Here is a 21127-nt window from a genome sequence, read left to right as displayed (position 1 = left end):
GCAAGGGAGGCATCACGATGTTTATACTTGTCTACGTCGATGACATCATTGTTGCAAGTTCAAGTGAAGCAGCCACGGCCACCTTACTTCAAGATCTTAAAGGGGAATTTGCTCTTAAGGATCTCGGTCCTCTACATTACTTTCTTGGTATTGAGGTCACAAAAGTGCATGATGGCATTGTTCTCACACAGGAGAAGTATGCGTCAGACTTGTTAAAAAGCGTCGGCATGGGAGATTGTAAATAGGTAAACACACCTCTCTCTAGCAGTGAGAAGTTATCTTTGTTTGAAGGAACTCCATTAGGTCCAAGTGACGCAACAAGGTACAAAAGTGTCATTGGGGCATTACAGTACTTGACTCTCACTAGACCTGACATTGCATTTGCTGTAAACAAGGTGTGTCAGTTTCTCCATGCTCCGACTACAACACACTGGGAGGCAGTGAAATGAATTTTGAGATATGTGAAACAATGCACCAAGCTCGGTTTGAAGATTCACAGGTCGGCTTCTACCCTAGTTAGTGCCTTCTGGGCTGGCTGTGTTGATGACCGAAAGTCCACTAGAGGCTTTGCAGTATTCCTAGGCGGAAATCTTGTATCATGGAGTGCAAGGAAACAACCCACGGTATCTCGCTCTAGTACAGAAGCAGAGTACAAAGCGATTGCCAATGCCACAGCTGAGGTAACGTGGATCCAGACTTTATTATATGAGATAGGGGTTAAAGCACCTAGAGCAGCTAGATTATGGTGTGATAATCTAGGAGCCACCTATCTGACAAGCAACCTAGTGTTTCATGCTCGAACAAAATATATTGAGGTGGACTATCATTTTGTGAGAGATCGTGTGAAGCAAAAGCGACTTGAGATCGACTTTGTGTCTTCTAAAGATCAGATGGCGGATGGATTCACCAAGGCTTTGCCGGTTCGGTTAATGGAGAACTTCAAGATCAATCTCAACTTAACCAAGTTGTGATTGAGGGAGGCTGTTAGAAGTAAAGTTTGTAACGTGTAAACATGCATGACACATATGTAATCTGCTAACATGGAAACCTGTCATGGCGTTAGGATTGGGGTTGATTGTTAGTTGCCTTGTAAATAGGATCTGCTAGGATCCCACCTGCGCCTAGACGGTTCCATGGGCGCATATATGTACTGCCACGGATGGGGCTGTTCTATCCACTTATTTAACACGCAAGAAGTCCCCGACGTTCAACTACGTAAGTTCTGCCCTCTGTTATTTTTCAGGCAGACGCAGCCGGCGCAGTGGTGGGTGGCAGGGGAGGACAGCAAGGAAATCCTCGGAGGGAGGGACGAGCTCGGCGGGGGGACGTGGATGGGGTGCACGAGGGACGGTAAGGTCGCCTTCCTTACCAACGTGCGGGAACCCAGCTCGCTGATCGGGGCCAAGACCAGAGGACAGCTCCCGGTCAGGTTTCTACAGGTTCGACCTTGTCAGCTTTGCGATGAATTATTTTATATGATGGCATGATTATAGAGGGATAAGGCTAAATTACTGTGTAATCATGCTATGCATATGCTGCAAGGAAACGAACGCTGCTTAAAATGTTCTGTGCCAGTAGCCAGTAGGCAACCTGGTGCCAATCTGTATGTGCAGACAATATCATTTGCAAAAGAAAAATGCAGAGGCATGGCTGTGTTTAATGTTAGATCGGTTCGCAGTGAAGTTCCAGCATTCGTCTTTTGTAATCGAAGAAACTAGTCTTTGCCTTTGTAAAACGTTTTCTAGAATTACATACTGAGTAGTCCATTTTGCTGCCTTCTATTTCAGCTTATGTTTCCCCCCATGGCTTCCTTGTCTGTGTTAAGAAAACCTTTACTTTATTTGAATGTAGGGCAGCCATTGTCCATTGGAGTATGCCACAGAAATTGCGAAGGAAGCAAATTAGTACAATGGATTTAACCTTATATTGGCTGATGTGAACTCAGGGACCATGGTTTACATCTCTAATAGACCTGGAGGTGATCCTGTGATTCAAACAGTTGCTCCTGGGCTTCATGTGCTTTCGAATGCTGCAATTGATTCCCCTTGGCCAAAGGTAAGAGTGTAAGACATACAAGGATTTTATAAAGATATTGCGAATGCTAGGAATGTGATTATTTTTGGAAGTTGTAATGCAATTCAAAGTTGAGATTCAGGTTCTTTAAAGAAGCTAATGCCACAGTACTTTTCTAGGCATGGCTGTAGTCTTAAAAGCCCAGGTCTATTTGATGCTCCCTCAGTCTATTATGGAAAGTTCCCATTAATTTTGCAGGTTTCACTTTTCAGTGAAACACCAGAATGCTCATGTATCTTGCAATTTGCTGTGACATGCTAGCTCTGCCTTCTTAATGCCATTCTTCTATGATTTCTGTTGCTGATCGTTAGGTTATTTCATCAGTAAATGCTCTTATGCTATTCATTGATGTTACAAGTCCATGATTGTCTGCAGTTAATATATGGGGAAGTAGTATATTTCATAATGGAACTTGTACAATTATGTTCTACCCTATAATAATGCCTGAAATATCTATTGCAGCCAAATGACGGGTCTATGTGTATTATCTTTGCTTTCTCTGAAACTTAGCAGATAATTTGGTCAATTTAGTTACATAGGTTTATTTACTGTGTTGGTTTATTAGTTCTGGACTTCGTAAGTAATATGTAACACTATGGGCAAATATTCTAGTTTCATCAAGTGATAACCTGGTTTTGTTCGTTTCATATGTGCTCCCTACTATTAAGTATTAATGTACAAATACCATTATTTTATACTCTTTTAAGTAATTTTCGGACTAAGTTTCTTCCAATAATTTAGAGTCGAACAATTGTTGGACATGTTTTACTTGTTGCATTCATTTCTCACCCGGCCTGTAGGCAATGCGCTTAGGACAGAGTTTCAAAAGATATCTGGCAACACATGATGATGCAGAAGCCTCTTTAAAACATATGGTAGAAGAGTTGATGATGGATACTGCCAGGCCTGATAGATCTATATATGGTGCCTGACACCGGCGTCGACCCTGAGTGGGAGTACAAGCTAAGCTCTATATTCATTGACACTGCAAAGGACACAGGCAAAAACCATGACATTCAGTATTTCAGTAGCTATCATTATTCTTTTTGGAAATAAACTATATACATCTTTCTTCTTGATTTCAGGCACGATATGGAACACGAAACACTTGTGATCACATGCGGAGATGTCTGGGTTTTAGGCATCCGACGTCGCAACTTCGTCGAAACCTTCTCGATTTTTTATCATAGTCTCTACATGTGATAACATGACGCCCAGACAAGTTTCGTGATTTTCGGACTTCGTTCGGATTTTATATAATTTAAATACATTTTTCCCGCAAGTTGTTCGTCATGTTACGTCAACAAGATGCTCGACATTTCATGCGAGTTCCTGGATAAGGCATCAACATACACCAAATATCATTAATATAATTTTTTGAATCACCAAATTCCATTATTTCATGCACCTGCAGTTCAAATTCGAAGTATGCAAAAAAATTCAACGAAACGAAAAAAACTAACGAAATATAACAAAAAAGTCAAAATTGACCCAAATTTGAACAGACAGTTTTAAATAATGTGGGAAGGCTTCACAAAAAAATGAGGTAAAAAAAATAAAAAAAAACAAAAAATCTTCCCCAAGTGCCTTCCCTGGCACTCAGGGAAGAGGCCCTTTCCCGAATGCTAGGACAGGGCACTCGGGGAAGGCAGCCTCTTCCCCGAGTGTCCTGTTCTGACACTCGGGAAAGGGCCTCTTCCCCGAGTGTCTTCCCTGGCACTCGGGGAAGAATTTTTGTTTTTTTAAGTTTTAACGGCGTGGGCGGGGTGAACCGTCAAGTAACATGTTTCTTTGCCGAGTGCCGATCTTCCCCGAGTGTTGTACTCGGGGAAGAGAGCCTTTGCCGAGTGCTGCTCTTTACCGAGTGCCAGGATCTTTGCGGCACTCGGAAAAACCTCTCTTCCCCGAGTGCAATTATTCCCCGAGTGTCCGATTTTTGGCACTCGAGGAAGCCAGCGACACCCGAGGAATTTTACCTCTCCCGTAGTGGTGGCACTAGCAGCGAAATTAGAAGGTGAGGTTACATTCTATGAAAGGTACTTGGAGAACAGCTTGTGGAAGGAGAATCTCATACAGTTCCAGATGGAGAAGGCAAATAGGACTTAGAGAAACTTCAGAACACTCGCAAAGACTGGTCGATTGCTTATTATTTTGCTATCACATTATCTTTAAAGTGTATAGTAAGGCATATACAAGACACAAGAGTAGTGGTATAATATGGCTACTATTGATGACCCTTTTGTGCATATTTACAGTAATGTTTATCCAAATGCAACAACAAGAATTGATTGCCTGTGCTATCCCCCCTTGCCGCTGTATAGTTCTGAAGGACATCAATTCTTTGCTGGCACACAATTGCTGAAATTACAATGTCACCCTATGATTCTTTATACGCTGTATGCCTGTATCGGTACATCGAGAGTGTTTCAACTGAGGTAGCCCTTGGAAACTGGCTAGTGGCAACGGTAGGAACTAAGCATGTCATATGATCTTTTAGATAAAGTCTTATGATCTTCTCGTTTTGTTGATCGTTAGGAATGATGATATATATTGTGTGCATACTGCACCCTTTTCTTTTCATTGAGATAGAGTGACTTCGAGTGGTTATCTTCTCTATTTTTTCTATATAAAAGTACAGTTGGTGGTGGTGATTGGTTTTGCATATGAATCTTTTTCTACAGTTGTTGTTGTTGTTTCTGCAGTGTGGTTTTGCCTAATGTTTTTTTTTTCCTTTTGAGGATTCTGTGTAACGATTCGTACATGTAAAAGAGAACCGTTGATGCTGGAGCCAAGAAGATATTGATTGTATATGAAAAATCTTTTAAATAGTATATAAAAATCCATCTAAATAGATTGTTAGAGTGTAGAAAAAATTAAACATTTTTTATTATATAAATCCGTTGTACGCATGGGCAGCTTGCTAGTGTTTTACTATAAAGAGACCGGCATAAATACATTCTTCAATCTAGGATCATCACAATCGCTGTCTCAACGTGTGTGCATTTTCCATAGGTGTTTTTTTGTTGTACAAAACATTTTTTGACAAAAGAAAAGGTCATGAAAAAAAGAGAAAACATTGCTGTATTTTTTTTTGAGAAACAAAAACATTGATATAAATATTTCGCAAAAGAAAAACATTAATAAATATATGAGAGTATTCGCAGAAGTGGGCCGCATGACGGCCCTTTCGTGACCCACTTTGCCGAACACGAGCCCAAGTTCCCATCCGTTTCGCACAGCCTCACTGCCCTCACACTACCTCTCCTCTCTTCATCGCCCTCGCTCGCACGCACCGCATTTCCCAAGGGCATTCCCCTTCGCTCCACAATCGCTGAGTCACCTGCACGGCTGCACCCTAGCCCTCAGCAAACCCTAACCGCTCGTCGCCATGAAGGACACCTCGTAAGTTGCCTCTCTCCACCCCTCTCTCGTCTTGTGTGCGATTCGTATGTGGCTTGCAGGGTGTAGCGACTGATCTCTGTGCGTGTGGTTTTTCGTTTTCTCCGATGAAGGTTCAAGGCCAGCGGCACCAAGCGCAAGAAGGCCGGCGGCGCCAAGCGCGGTCTCACTCCCTTCTTCGTGTTTCTGTAAGCTCTACCGTCCCTCCTCTTCCCATCCTTTCGCGTCTCCAGATCTACGCCTATCGTCTTTCAATTTTCTAGGGTTTTGTTGAATTTTCTGTGGTGGTGTTGGTAGGGCTGAGTTCAGGCCGCAGTACCTGGAGAAGCACCCTGAGCTCAAGGGCGTAAAGCAGGTAAGTTGCCTCTCCTCACCCTAGTCATGTAGCTGGATTCTAGGGTTTCGCTTAGGTGGCTCATATATGCCTGGCTTTGCTTATAGGTGAGCAAGGCAGGCAGGGGAGAAGTGGCGCTCTATGTCGGATGAGGTATACGGATGCGTGCAATGCTTATATAGTTAGTTAGTAAGTATGTATCTGTCCTGTAAAGGAAGACAAATATTTTGTCTCAAACTGTTTAATGTTTGCCTTGTTTAGGAGAAGGCGAAGTATGGCGCTAGCAAGAAGCAGGATGACAAAGCAAGCAAGAAGGTAATGTTACTAGTTTTTGGCTATTTAACGGTCATCTGTTGTATCTCGCAAGTGGTTGCCTCGTGTACCATCTGATCCTTCCATGATGGAATGATGGAATCTGGTAGTTAGATTAGATGAAGCAAGGGCTTGTGCACGTGCTGTCTGCTGCTGCTACCATGTCCAGCGTGATGTGTTTATAGGCATTTAGGCTACCTTGCACAGGAAGTTTATAGGCATGGTTGCATGCTCCTTTGACCTTTCATTGCTACTGCAACTTGATTTGGCTCCAATACCATGTGAATTAGTTAAGGTCCATTTGTCGTTTATCTTGTTAGTGGTTACACTCGTGCATGGCCTCATCCTCCCATGATGGAATCTCAGTAGTTGGAGCCAAGACCTCACACGTACTATCTGTTGCTTGTCACCCTGTCCGTTGTAATACGACATGATTTGCGGGGGTACTTTCCCCTTTAAATGCCATTGCTCCTGGACGGGCTCCAATAGCATTAGAGATTAATGTGCATCTGTCGTTTTCCTGTCAGCGCTTATGGTCACGGGTGAAATTATATATACCGTTATCCCCCTCCCTCTCTCCACGGTGGAATTCGTGTAGTTGGATAAAGTGACTCCCGCACGTGCATTTATGCACATTTCCACCTGTCCATTGTGTTGTTATACGTTACAATTAGGGTAGTCACTTTTCCCTTCCTTCCATTTCGGTTCTCACATCCCAGTATTCCAAATCACTGTCTCAGTTCTATAGCCATCACTGCACGCTTCATTTAGTGCTGCTGCACCTGAATTGTCTCCGATAGCATGGGACCTAACTAACGTGCATTAGTTATTTTTCTTGTTGCGTAGGTACGGGCCTGCACCGTTGTATCCTTTCATGATAGAATCTGAGTAGTTGGGTGGAACAACGGCACCCACGTGCTTTATACTACTTCCCATTCATTCCATTGATAGTTACGATCGTAGGAGTCACTTCTTCATTTCTTTCCATTCCATTTGGGCTCTCCTCTCTAACTTGTGAATCCTTTGTTTGGAGATTTATAGCCATTCTGCACGCTTCAGTGCCACTTCAGTGCTTCACCTTGATCCGGCTCTAATAGCATGGGAACCTGGTGCTGACTGCTTAACCCTAGCTTGTCATGTTCGCATCTGCAGGACCACCACCATTGCAAAAAAAAAAAAAGTCTATTTGAAAGCCCAATGTTACGACCTGAAATGTTTCTTCTATGGAATCTTGGGTTCAAACGTCAAATTTCCCATTTAGTTTGGAACCTCCCCAGCCTAGTTGAAAGTCGTCTTTCAATTACGTTGGAAGTTGCCTACTCCACATGTAGAGTTGCCTACTCCACATGTAGTTAAAAAGTGAGACCATTAGGAAAAGACTGGATAGAAATTGCTGCTGATGTTCGAATTGAAGTGCTGCTTTTTTTTAATAGCTGAGGAACTTAGACACCCCATGTTATCGGCACCACCAATTATCCATATTTACTGCTGTCCCATGAAATTGGTCTTGTATTTCTGGAGCTTTATGTTTATGTTTTAGTGATGATGTACTGTGTTGTTTTAATCAGGAGAGCACTAGCTCCAAGAAGGCCAAAACTGATGGTCGGGAGGGAGAGGAAGCAGCAAAGTCCGAGGTTGAGGATGATGATGAGCAGGATGGTAATGAGGTATGTAAAACCCATGCGTCATAATGGGTGGTACAGTGCAGATGGAATTTGCCAATTGTTGCTAACATACATCCGCATAATTTGTTCTTTGCAGGATGAAGAGTAAATAGTAGGGTGGGGAACAGCAGCTTTGCAATTGGGTGCTTGCTTCTTCTTTACTTAGCTTCCAATGTGCTGTTCCTTTTGATGTTATATGCTGTAAGGAAAATCAGTACATGATGGAACCTTAGGGCTATGGCATGCTGGAGTGCCCATTTAACTAGAAGAGCCGGAAACTCATGCCAGCCTCGTCAGCATGTGTAAACTGTTGATTTTCTTGTTTTGCCCTTGTTTAGTTGGGTGAATTTGGATTTTGGGGCTACTGTAGCACGTTCGTTTTTATTTGACAAATAGTGTTCAAACATGGACTAATTAGGCTCAAAACGTTCGTCTCGTAATTTTCCACCAAACTGTGCAATTAGTTTTTCTTTTCGTCTACATTTAATGCTCTATGCACGGGCCGCATATATTCGATGTGATAGGTACTGTAGCAACTTTTTGGAAGTTGGGCACCAACTAAACACGCGCTTTATCGACTAATTGGGTGACTATCCTATAGTTGGTTTGCAGACTTGCAGTTAACAGCGTCTGCTGTCCTGTCCCGTCTGTGCTTGAGTTGGTGCATTGGATGCTTGGTGTTTTTTCGTGCTCGATGCTCTCAACGTGCCCTTTTTTGTGTGTGACGCTGTCAGTGAAGGTGTGTAGATCATTCCTGAGATGCTTGCCTTTTTTCAGTCAACGAATAGTATCTCTCATAGTAAATCGGTCAACGGTACTTAAACCATTTTAATTTTGACTAAAATTTATGACTCCACAGATAATATTATGAAATTTCCTGATCAGTTGAGCTAATTTAGGCTGTGGCTGGTGCTGTTGGAGTTGGTTCGGTGGTTCTGTACAGCTGCAGCGATGCTACAGCAATGTCAACTAACCAAATCTAATGATGCTTAATTTGGCATCATAAATATTTGTAGTTTAAATAAATTTGTTGAACTTGAGATATTTTTACTTGGTAATGTGCTATTTTTTCATCTTATCACTCCAAAGTTCTAGTTCGTTTTTGGCTGCTGCTGCTTTTAGGTCAGAATCAAATAATCAATATTGTTTTGGGCGTTTGAGACTGTCTCAGGCTTCAGCGGGTGAATAAGTCGGAACCAGAGCCCAAGCTTCTTCCGCGTTACCTTTGAGAGACGAGAGCTGCTCTCATAGTATAAGTGTAGAATCAAAATTGCCGCGGCAAAAAATAACTGGCAATCTCAAGTATAGACCTCAGTTGCACCTACACTCGATTCACTATTTACAAGTAACCTGCTTGTATAGTTGTATGTAGTGGAAGAGACTTTGACAACGGCAGATCCAGATAGTCAGATCGACAATCCAGGGATGAGAAACGGAAATGAAGAACTTTACAACAGGAAGGGGAAATTGGTAGGTGATTATGAGGTCCCCTTCTCGTTCTTTGTTGTCCGGAGTAGCTCTTTTGCCATTGCAGAGAATGATTGGGCACCGCTGGCCATATCAGCAGCCCGAAGGTTAATGCCCTGCAGAAAGCACATTGGTCCACGTTATCAGGCAACAATAGCAAGTCTTCTATGTTTCTGCAGGTTTTTTTGTAAGGACTTCTGGTGAGCGTCATGTCAACAGGAACCACGGAACAATATTATTCCTTAGGGTACATCTAATTAAGTTAAGAATCTTGAAGCCTAGTTTCCTAACTGCATGATCTGGTTAGAGAAGCATAAGCATCTTACCTCCAACTTTTTCATGTTCTCCTGCAGCTTGTTTCCAATCATTTTTGGAACGCTGGTTGAGTCCTGGTCATATAAACATGAAAAGGGATTGGCAAATGGTAATCGAAACACAGCTGCTAATTATATTGTGCATTATTCTATGCATAATTCATATGATTTGCATCGATGAGCTTAATGCACTCACATCATTTGTTGTATTTGCATATCCATACTTCATCTTTATCTGATCGACTTGACTCACTGATGTTTCATCTTCAATTTTTTTGTTTCCCGAGCTTATCTTTTCTTCAGTCTTGGGCTTCAACTTTCCTGCATGTGCATAATTGACTTGATCACATGACACAATTTTTTTTAAATATAGTTGAATCAGAAGTTCAGAACCCAATTTTACAAAGCCACACAGTGGATTACAAATTTATGAACATCTTATAAGTGTACTTTACTGACCTCTAAGGGTATGGAGTCCCTTGCTGATTTTCTCTTTGCTTAGACCAGGGAAATGTGGTCCTTTTGGCTTCTGTGGGTTGTCATCAATGTTGATATCATCTTCAGACAAAAAACATATAATATAAACATAAGTATATACTGCTACACAAGTAAAAGCAAAATGATGGCATATACCTATGTCCAGCTCGACATTTTCATCATCTCTTAGTGAACTGTTCCTTCCCTCAGACGGCGGAGCAAAGTTAGTTGAAGAAAATATTGAAGCCAGCTCTTCAGAAGTCGTTGCAATACATTGTTCGCTGCCATTTGCAGCACTTTCTTTTGATTTGCTTCCTTTGTGATCTTTCATAATCATTCCAAACAGACCCTGTTGAGTTCCATACTTCCGTTGTAAGTAAAGTTATGTAGATGGCTTCCAGCTCTCTACGATCAATTAATTACCTTTTTCTTTTCTTTAGGAGATTTCACTACAAAAGAAGAGTCTTCCCTGGTTGAGGTCTCTTTTCTGTATACTGTATTAATGCTGTCCACGTGCCTGTGTAAAAACCATAGTACTCAGATAGCATAAGCCAATCTTCAAAATAACTAAAAGGAACTGCATCTAGGTGTTCAGATCTAGAATTGAATTTCCTTTTTGAAATTATTAGGTTATACATTGATAATTATGGCAGTAGCTTAATCATGAACCCATGGGTCTCAAAGGCACAAAAGTGCAAAACTACTACAAAATTACATAGTAACATACCGGTATATCTCATCCTGGCAGAGCGTAGAGAAAAAATAGGTCTCTTCTCCATTAAACTGTAAAATCAATTTGATCATTTTGTAAGACAATACATTATTTTACAACTGAAAATTTACATGCTATTTAGTAGATAAAGGCTTTAAACAATGAAGAGTATGAGAAAAGGATGGGCAGGCGCAGAGCATACCAAGATGGTTTCTCCATCTGATGAACATGCTATGGAACTAGTTGAATTCAAGTTTCTTGAGTACACAAAACCTCGTAAAAAGGCATCCTTCAACAAGGATAAGTCTGCCAGGGATCTGCAGTTTCACATACACAAAAAAAGGAAGCACATTGACTTCACTTTAGCATCCACAGGCACATCGAAGTCTTTAAGTAAATTGTTGCCTCACCTTATTTCAATTTTCCCATTGAAGAAGACAAGTATAAGTCCAATGTCATTAGAAGAACTATGAATAAGAGAGGCAAAACAACAACTACTATTCAATTTCTTCTTATTGATGATCTTTTTTGTGCCCTGAATGGAGTATAAAACCATAAGTACAACGACAACTCGTGGTAAAGAAAAAAATGATAGATAATTAGAGATACAAATACCTGAATTGCGTGGCTCAAGGAAAATAAGCGGATTGCATTTTCAGTGCAAAGTAACAGCAATGATTCCTTCGATACTATATCGTGGTTATCTGAAACTGCTGGTGTGTCATTGGGCGATAACTCTGTCACACAATTTTCTACAGAGACTTAGAATGCCAATAGTTAATTTATCAACAAAAACTGATAAGTATGCAATGCCATAAAGTGCACCTAACATCTGCAGAAGAAGGGCTTTAGAGGGTTTGTCAGTCTGAACTGGGTTGGGGTTCAAAAGTTTCCCATTTTCTTCCTCGATAATAAAAATAGATGAATCTTCCATCGCTGCTATCAAAATGTCCTTGTCATATCCATTATGGCTATAGATTTCAAATTGCAAAGAGGCGATTCCACCAGATAGTCGACACTCAAACTGTTTTTGATATAAGATTGTAGCATCTTCTACGTTGATAACTGATACCTGAAACATGGATTTTGTGACATTATAGGATTTTGTTGGCTTAGAACACTGGGACCAGATAGAGCCTAACAAATCTGAGCCACATATAAATGAAGTAAAATCCATGGGATACTTGCTTAAATTTATCATTTTATCTCTATGGAATAACCAGGGACATATCGATATCCATGATACTGATCATTGCAAGCCATGAATGTTAAAAAAATTTGTGGCCATCATGAGATTCCATGGTTGCTATTTTTTTAAAAATAAATAAGAACAATAATTTGCTAATCTTGTTTGTAACCATTTAGTTTTGCTTCCCTCATGTAGCATAGCAACCACATACCGATATTTGATAGTTCTGACTCTTGTAGATGAACAAATGTTGTTTTCTGAAACTAGGACACAAAGTCACAAACATGTTGGTGAGACCAAGGAGGCTGCCTTATCTATTTATTACATGAAACAACATGTGGGGTTCAAGGCACTGTAAAAATCCTTAAAATTAACAATACAAAAATTTATTGTTAATCAAGAGAAAATAATTTTCTGTCATCAATGCTAGAATATACAAGGATGAACTCTACTTTCAAGCCTAGCTCTGAAATTCTGTGGGCTACTGGGTTATCCAGCCTGTTGACTAAACAGCGCCTAGGAATTACAGCCCAAAAAAAACTGAGAATGTTTGTACAAACTACACACAATAGATCACTTACAATTCCTTTTTCTGTCCCAGCAGCAAAATGCTTTGATTTTGAGATAGAAGACATTGTGGTTACAGCTCCTTTAAGCTTTATACTTCTGACATTGCAGTTATCTCTTTGCTTTGCTGTCAAATTATTTGATCATGTCAAGATATAAAATATATAAACTTGAAAACTCATGTATTTAAATATGTCATGAAGAAAAATAACGTCATTCATCCAAATGATTAGACCAAGCATACCAATTCTTACAGAGTCTCTTACATCTGCATCTATGAATACACTTGTAGACTATGTAGCGTCCAACCAACCAAAGATACACCTTAAGCAACAACATATCATATTTCTTTTCTTTTGAGGAATAGATCTGCAGGAAAACCCCACACATCTCTTCTATACTAATATCACATTATTCTTTATATTCAACACAAGGCATGAGATATTGCCACCCACCCACTGTCTCACCCTATAATAAAATTGATGATGATGATAATTGTCTAGAACTCTAATTTTTTTTTCTCGAACAAGAAGGAAAGCTGCGTATCATTGCATTAATAGAAGAAGGGAGTGTTACAACACCCACCCACCCACCCACACCCGATTTAAACATTAATTACATTTGTGCCTGTTAGAAAAACTAATAAATGACCCGACCTAGAAGGCTTAACGACCTGAGATAGGGGCAGAGTGGAAAGACAGCCCCTTAGCTCATGCCATACACCAAAGCTGGGACTCCTCCCTCATAGATGCAAGGGTGGGCAGCACCATTGAACACACAGTCATTCCTATGTTTCCACAAGGTACATTCTCCCAAGATGATGACTAGAACCCTACTATTACAAGTTGAAAATCATGTCACGAAGAAAAAGAACAAGCTGATATTAGTCTCCGAAATTACACCTATGTCTTTTAGTCTCATGTTCCACAATTTTTATTGAGCAAGTACACATCGAACTGGTAAAGGTCAACATTTTGAATGACAGTATAGATGCTGTTGTAGTGTAATTTTCCATGCAAACAACACATAAGCATACCAAGATAGAAGCACCAGCTGTTGGGTTTAGGAACAGTGTGAGGATAACAATACCATTTAAAAAGGAGAATATGTTGTCGCTGGAGTCCTTTTTGAATGTGATAATACGGACCTAGAAATAAGAGGAAAGAAGTTTTACTGCACTGCAAGTGCATCAGACATGGAAGCTAGAAGTCATGTCATGGCCATGGAATAGTTTACCATTCCACTCCTTTCTCCAGACAACAGAATGCTAGAGGACATATCAAACTGTAATGATGTGATAGGGTTGCCAGTTGATGTATTATCTTCATTCTGCACAAATATCAAAGTAACCAACATATTAATTGGTATGCAAATGCATAACTATGAATGTTCAAAAGTTATTGTAATTTGAAGGAACCTGCTGCTTTATCATAAAAATCTGCAGCAAATGAGGGCATGATGCATCCCAAAAGCTTATGGTTCCATCTAGATGTCCAGTTATACAGAGGTTCCGGGTCTTATGAATGTTGGTAAAACTTGTTAAAGTCTGACCTTTATCCTTCATTGAAAACAGCCATGGATATTTGGTGGCTGATGAAAAATAATCCTGCGCACCATTAGAAGAAGGAACAACTTGATCAAAGAGTTCGAAGTTTTTGAAAGAAATAACAAGTATATACATGCCTCGTCCAAAGAAGCTAAGGCTGCAGGGTTACATGTATACAACTTTGCAACACTGATGCCTGAATCACCATAAGGAAGCTTCACATATGAACAGTTTGGAAGTGTTGGAGGTGATCTAGACTGAGAGTGAAGGAGATAGCGCTCAATTTCTGAATCATCATATAAACAGATCTGACCAGATTTCAACAAAAGAACAAGGGCACTTTGTCTGTGCTTATTTGGGTCACTAAGCCCTGTAACAAGTTCCATTCCTTGGCAAGATTCAGCGATAGGCAAGACCATCTTTACAATTCGTGATTCACTCTCTTCATTCAGAATCAGAACCTATTCATAAACACCAAGTGGAAGGTTGAACAAAGATGCAGTTCTTACTGAACAGAAACAATCAAGATACATTATCCATGTAAGTCATCAAACTAATTTTGTAGGGAAGAAAATACAGGCTCCAACAATGTACAGAAAGGGGCAACTTTCAAATGTTTCTGGGAAATAAAAACACTTTTTTGGTCAGTCATAGCTTGCCATTTAAAGTGTGATATTTCAATTTACAGACCAGCCAATTATAAAACCATTGATTCTAAATTGTTATTATGAAGCAAAATGTTACAGGTGATAAGGCACATTGCTATTTTATAACAGAACTCCGCATGATAAGAAAACAAGGTACAAGGGTAGATATAGCATGGCACTTGAAATTTATGGCAGTGGACAGTCTACAAACTATTATTTGAGCAACAGTTTAAATATTTGTTTTGCTAAAGGTCAGTGTTTCCACCTGAAATAGGTGTCCATGATCATTGAAACCATTGATATACAAACGACCTGCCTTTCCATCGCTAGAGATCCATTGCAAAGAGACTATTGGCAACTTGTCTAGCTTGTATCCTAGGTTAAGCCTCTGAATAGGTAGATTCTGGCTGCCCATAGATGAGGAATTTTGTGTACTTGTAACCTCAGGAATAGGCCCAAATGTATAAATCGCCATTATCGTATCCAATAGCAATTTTGCTTCCCTTGGCACAAACCCAGCATGCTGACGTTACATTTTTAGCCTCCTTCTGTGATTGCTGCTGCATAGTTTTACCAGATATGGATACTGCTTTGCTAGCTTTAATATCCCACAAACTCATAACCCCATCTCTGAATATAATGAGCACCCTGAGAAAAGAGTGTACCTTAATGAGACTTTTCTATATGTGACATATGTCTACAAATAGTGGAATGTAAGATCAAACAGGGATACTAGATGGGTAATTAAGATGAAGTTTTTTTTCTCGAACATGCAGGATTAACCTGTTAATTCTAGATTTGGATATATGGCTGAGCACCAGGAAGAGATTGACCTGTTCAATTCAGACAAAGGCTGGGGCGAAACAAATATTACTTCGACATCATTACCAGCACTAGCAGTGGAACCTTCAGCAAAGAAACAAAAACCCAAACAAAATGAGTCAACTTTTAGTGTTCCACTTCAATTTACGGCTGCTCGTATTGCAAGAATTATCTAAAAATGAAACCAAGATCTGAAGGGTGCTCCCTTTTGAATGTGATCACATACTGAAAAATACGAAAAATGTTTTTCACCGATTGACAAAGTTGATTATGAGCACGGTAGACAGATATTTCTAGTGTAGCAACATCATACCATAAGATTCAGTAAAAGGTATCCAGTACGGCATGTCAGCTAGGCATCTCTGAGCCAAATCAAGCTTCAATAGAGACACATTTCCAGAACTATCCCCAACATATCTGCCAGGCACAGAATTCCCATTAGAGCACTAAACCTTTGGAATTCATGGACTCAGTAGTCGGCAACAATTCAAGTCTATAACTCACATGTAGGAGCTCTTCTGCAGCACAGAGAATGCAGTGATCGCCTTTTCAATCGGGTGCAGATAACAGAGTTTTTTCGCATCAATGTCCCAAACCTGCACACAAGGTGCCTTCCGGATTAACAATACATGGAAGCGACAGCATCAATCAAATATATTTATTAGTTAAAAAAAATCACCTCGATCTGGTTCTGGGTGTTGACATTGAGCAGAACCCCTTGGCCCTCGGCAAACTGAAACGGAACAGCTTAGAGTGAGTCGCCTCCAAGTCTCGCCACGCGACATCGGACACTGCAAATCAAGCAGTGGGATTGGAGAGCGACGGGAGGGCGGCTGCGGTGGTACCTGCAAGAACCTGGAAGGGAGTGGGGAGGGGAACTGGAGCAACGCCTGCGTGTTGTCGCGGCCGAACAGCTTGATCTGCCCATTCCTGAAAGCAATCGCGCGTCAGCAATGTCGGAGAAAGGGGGGAGTGAGCACCGAAGCGGAAGGTAGCGAGGCGGCAGCCGTGCTGTTACCTGGTGGCGACGGCGAGGACGTGGAGGATGGGGTCGTAGGCGAGGAGGGCGGCGTCGGCGGGGACGCCATAGTGGAAGGCTAGCCGCGGGCTGACGTCCTCGGCGCGCAGGGAGCTGATGCTGCCGATATGCTGCTGTTGAAATGAAAGAATAAAAGGCTTAGTTTCAAAGCCAGCAGCACCTGCTTCCGTAGCATAGTGGTAGTGCGTTCGCTTCGTAAGCGAAAGGTCGCGAGTTCGATCCTCGCCGGGAGCTGAAATTTATTTATTTATTTTGACATATTTCGTGTTACAATTTTCTTTTCTTTGCTCCGAGCGAGGAAATGCTCTCTGAAAAGTATTCATTTTTCTTATCTTTTTTCCCGTGTAAAATCATGCTGTGCTACTCTCTTTCAAAATTATAGCTTGTTTGTTCGTTAAATTAGCAATATATTAACATCTACGAATTCAAGTAAATGCTTTGTCAAAACATACCCCATAGACAATTCAGTGGAACTAATTTAACATTGTAATTGTTCGATGCATTTTGATAAAAGCTTAACCAATGTTAAAGAAATTTGACTCAGAATAAAAAAAAAACGAATTGTAATTGCTAAACGATCTTCGAGACGAACTCTACCCACCAATCTGGCAAAAAAATCCATTCCAGTTCCAGCCCAGAGTGAACTTTAGTGCAATGATTAGCAAAGGGCCCTAAAAACCAAAAGAAAGGTTACGAGGCACAAACCGCGGGTCTCCTGGACCAGCTGCTCACCGGCCTTGCACTGCTGCACATGGCCGGTCACATCGCCTCGGGTTATTTTCGAGGCATTCTGACTTCTGAGCTGCCAGACGTCCCGGATCTGCCTCATTTAGATTGCAAAAGAAATGAACCCGATAAATAGTACTATTTTCATCTTATTTGATAAATATTGTCCAATTGTGGATCAACTAGGCTCAAAAGATTCATCTTGTGATTTCTAACTAAACTATGTAATTAGTTATTTTTTTACCTACATTTAATACTCCATGCAAGCAGCTAAAAATTGATGTGATGGAGAGAGAGTGAAAAAACTTGGAATTTGGATGGCATAGGCCCTAGCCAATTGAAAACCAAGTCGCCAAGAGACAACCGTACACGTACTAATCCCAGACTCCAGTTCGATAAACCTACGCTAGCAACGTACGATGACGGATTATATCTGCCGCTCTCCGTGTCACTGTCAGTACATGACCTGCTCTCCCTCTCTGTCTTCTCTCGTTAACTACTCCACAGCTTGCTCCAATGTGAAGTTGATTACTGCTTCTTTTTCCCCTTTAACAATGCAATCGACGCATCATTCCTTGACCTCTGCACCAGTCATCATCTCCAACTCCCCGTCCTTGGCACAGCAGAAGTGGCGGCACTTCCCAAGTGGCCTGCCAGACATGGACCGTGCCAGGTAAAACAGCTGGTACAGTTTGAGCATTTGGGGCCAGAGAAAAAAAGAAGAGAGGCTAAGCTTACACCCAAATGCGACTCGATGCAAACCCGGCGTTTGATACGTCGAACCCAGCATTGGAATAAACGGATCTCGTTGATCTCGAAGAACCGGCCAGACATTTTAAATCTCACTAGATCCCTAATAATAATGATAGCTAATCCACGTACTGCTGGTCTGCTGCTGCTGCTATCTGACCTCGTCAATGCAAACTCTTATCCATCTCGATCGCCTTTAACAAAGATCATGCTTCCACCAAAACGCTCTATCTCGGCTCCAGCCTTACTTTTCACTTTCACCACAGGTAAGGATAATTTATGCTGGGAATAAACTACGCGTCCGAAAACAATATGCTAGTGGCTCGACATTTATGGGATCACATGGCTCTACGCGTGCCGTATTGATTTCTTGGGTGTCCTAGATTTTGAAAATGTTTGAAATTTGAACAGAGCTTCGGTTAAACCATGTCTCTGTCAGAGTGTATAACGAGCCATACGGCACGGCGTCTGCGAGGACATTCTTTTTCTAGTTTCCGAGAGGAAAACAATGCTTAAAAGCGGAAAACGGGATAGCGACATTTTTCGAGTAGCAAATTTTCCGACTGAAAAAAAAATCGATAAGCATACGCAAATTCAACCAGGATTCGCCGCAAACACGCAGGATTATCTAATCCGAAAGAAAAATTCCTGTCCTGAGCGGCATGGAAGTTCAATGAGGATTCGCCGCAGCCCCAAATTTCGTCAGCGTCTTCTGCAGAGTTTTCAGCTAATCTACAGTAATAAGTATCTAAAAAAACTGGATCTACGAGGTATGACCACCCAGACATTACATTAAGAAGATCTTCCTACGTAGGTTCAGAAAATCTCCGAATTCCTGCCCTACCTTTACACAGCAGCACCATCTTCCAGTGAGAACTGACTGGACAGATGAAGGAATTTTTTTAATACCAACTTAAAATTCGCTTCCACGTATAGTCGAATCCAAAACTAAAGAGTACCGTGAGACGCTCTATCCAGTTGGACTAGCCTCTAGCCAGTAATAAGTATCTAATGCTTCATTCAATGGTACGTATCTTCAACCAAGAGCCTAGCCCGAAGAAAAGAGACGGCAGAAACGGAAACTGGGAGAGCACAGATGTAGGGTTAAGGGAGAGAAGCCGTACCTTCTTGGAGGCCTTCTCCACGAGCTTCTTGACGAACATGGCCGGCCGATTTCACGGCGCGGTGGATGACAGGGACAGGCACCCCCCACAGGCCAAGGCCACAACCGGATCAAAGAAGGCCGAGATCGGCGACTCCTTTCTAGTATCTTCACCGGAGGAAGAAGCAGGCAGCGCCCCCCAGTTGCCAACTTCCTGTTCAGGAGCGGGATCGAAACGAAACTGACCAAGGCAAGGCAGGGAGAGAGCGAGCGACAGAGATGGCGTGGCGTCGAGGGTGGCAGAGGGGGAGGAGGAGGAGGAGTTGGCGTTCGGAGGGCAGTTATGGATTAGGTTGGTGGCCTCCAGCCTTTCTGCTCTGCGCTGCGTTGTGTTCACTGACCAGTGACTACTAGTCTGGCAAGGCAAGTTTGATCTCCGAAAGAAGAAGAAAGGGAAGAAGAGCGAGCGAGCGCAGGGGGGTTAAAAAGAAGACCGGCGGCCGAGGAGCCGCGGACGCTGGGACAGGCTACAGAGTCCACCGGCCACCGCCCACCGGCCAGCTGCCGGCCCACCGCAACCGACAGAATAACTAGCGTCCGGTGCCCAAACGTGGGAGCCATCGACCTGGCGCAATCGCATGGCGGCACTTGGCGGCGTCGCATCTGTCGCAGTAGGCAGACAGAAAAAGAAGAAGAGTGGGCTTTGGATTTTATACGATGTGCCGGTGCTGCCTCCATGTCAGCTCGCAGAGGGTAACGTGCCACCGAAGCAAATCTGCGATGCTGCTGGCTGGGGTAATTAGAGAGGCACGGTGTACGGAAGGTAAGCACTAAACATGAGGACGCAGGCGTCTTCAGTGGTTGCTGGTTTTGGAGAGCGAGCGCCCTGATGCGGCATTGTTTCAACACCATTTGGTGCTGTGCATATCTACTGGCGCCAAATTTGTCAGGCACCAACTGCATGCGGTGCACGCGGGTGCAACGGCAGTTTTAAGCCGTGGGAGTGAATGGAGATCGGAGGAACCGGATGCAAGACTTTCGATGAAAACGATCGTGTCTCACTCTCTCTGGTGTCACTCGACTACGGCATCATGCAGTACGTGTTCGGCAAGGAGCACGGGTACGACGTGTCGTGCGCGGGCGCGGTACTGCCCTCCGGGAAGGACGAGGTGGAGGGCCTGGTCCAGATGGTCCACGAACGAGTTCCTTTTTATTTTTGCTCTGAAAATAACATGTTACTGGATTATTAGTTAGTGTTCAGAATTATCCTCTAAATATTCAGGAGTCTGTGTTTGGTAAACGATATGTGAAATCAGTTAGTGCTTACTGAAGGTCATATTTAGGGGAACACACATTGACTCGCTTTTAGACTCAGTTGCGGTGGTGTGAGGAGTGTTGGAGACATGCTACAAGCTAAAGAATGCAGCTAAGATTAGGACTGATACCTCAGATCATCTATAAATTGTCACTGATGTTAAACTTTTTTTTAATTACTGATCATCAGCCAGTCAATGTGTGCTGATGGCTGAAAAAGGAGTCTGAGGGTGTCCACATCTTACACAAGTGCAGTTCATCTGCAGCCACAATTTCACTGATCTATCACAGAAAATAGAAAACCCCATAACTTATTTGGGAACATGACCAGTGGGAAAACTGCAACGTTGCCCCCCTGGTAAAAAGTGCTGCACAGGTCAACTGAAACAAAAAGAAATTGCAGCACCTCAACACGTACTGAACATATTGTTTTTTCAGAGGACCAGAAGACCAGTAGTACACCCACCATTGTTTCTTCAGATCGTGAATTGCTAAACAAGTTTCAGATTGTCAGTTGTTTCTTCAGATGATTAGAGGAACAAGTGTTTCACATCAAAAGAAGCAAAAGCCACATAGATTGTTTCTTCAGAGCAACTGCAGCTTTTTGGTTTTGCTCACTGATCGATGTTCTTCTCACTTGGGCATCACAGTACAGTGCCTATCGCTTCTGTAG

The 21127-nt window shown here is 42.1% G+C and overlaps 1 protein-coding gene, 1 non-coding gene and 2 pseudogenes across 2 annotated transcripts; 3 read left to right on the top strand and 1 right to left on the bottom strand.

Annotated features, from left to right (window-relative positions):
• Window positions 1-851: 851 nt before the first annotated feature.
• Window positions 852-4179, top strand: LOC136492168 (uncharacterized; annotated as a pseudogene).
• Window positions 4180-5318: 1139 nt separating this feature from the next.
• On the top strand, window positions 5319-8081 carry LOC136493371 (HMG1/2-like protein). The gene is made up of 7 exons (XM_066489447.1): window positions 5319-5475; window positions 5586-5660; window positions 5770-5831; window positions 5919-5959; window positions 6068-6121; window positions 7687-7785; window positions 7880-8081. Exons 1-7 carry the CDS (start codon window positions 5462-5464, stop codon window positions 7889-7891), a joined length of 357 nt encoding a protein of 118 aa, XP_066345544.1. The 5' UTR covers window positions 5319-5461; the 3' UTR covers window positions 7892-8081.
• Window positions 8082-9037: 956 nt separating this feature from the next.
• Window positions 9038-19575, bottom strand: LOC136491172 (uncharacterized; annotated as a pseudogene).
• TRNAT-CGU (transfer RNA threonine (anticodon CGU)) lies at window positions 16725-16796 on the top strand. Its single transcript has one exon. It is a non-coding gene; the product is annotated as a tRNA-Thr (tRNA).
• Window positions 19576-21127: the final 1552 nt, after the last annotated feature.

The sequence above is a fragment of the Miscanthus floridulus genome, chromosome 11 (assembly GCF_019320115.1).
Source record: "Miscanthus floridulus cultivar M001 chromosome 11, ASM1932011v1, whole genome shotgun sequence".
NCBI lineage: Eukaryota > Viridiplantae > Streptophyta > Magnoliopsida > Poales > Poaceae > Miscanthus > Miscanthus floridulus.
Note: the sequence above shows the minus strand (reverse complement) of the source record. Positions and strands in the feature narration are given on the sequence as shown.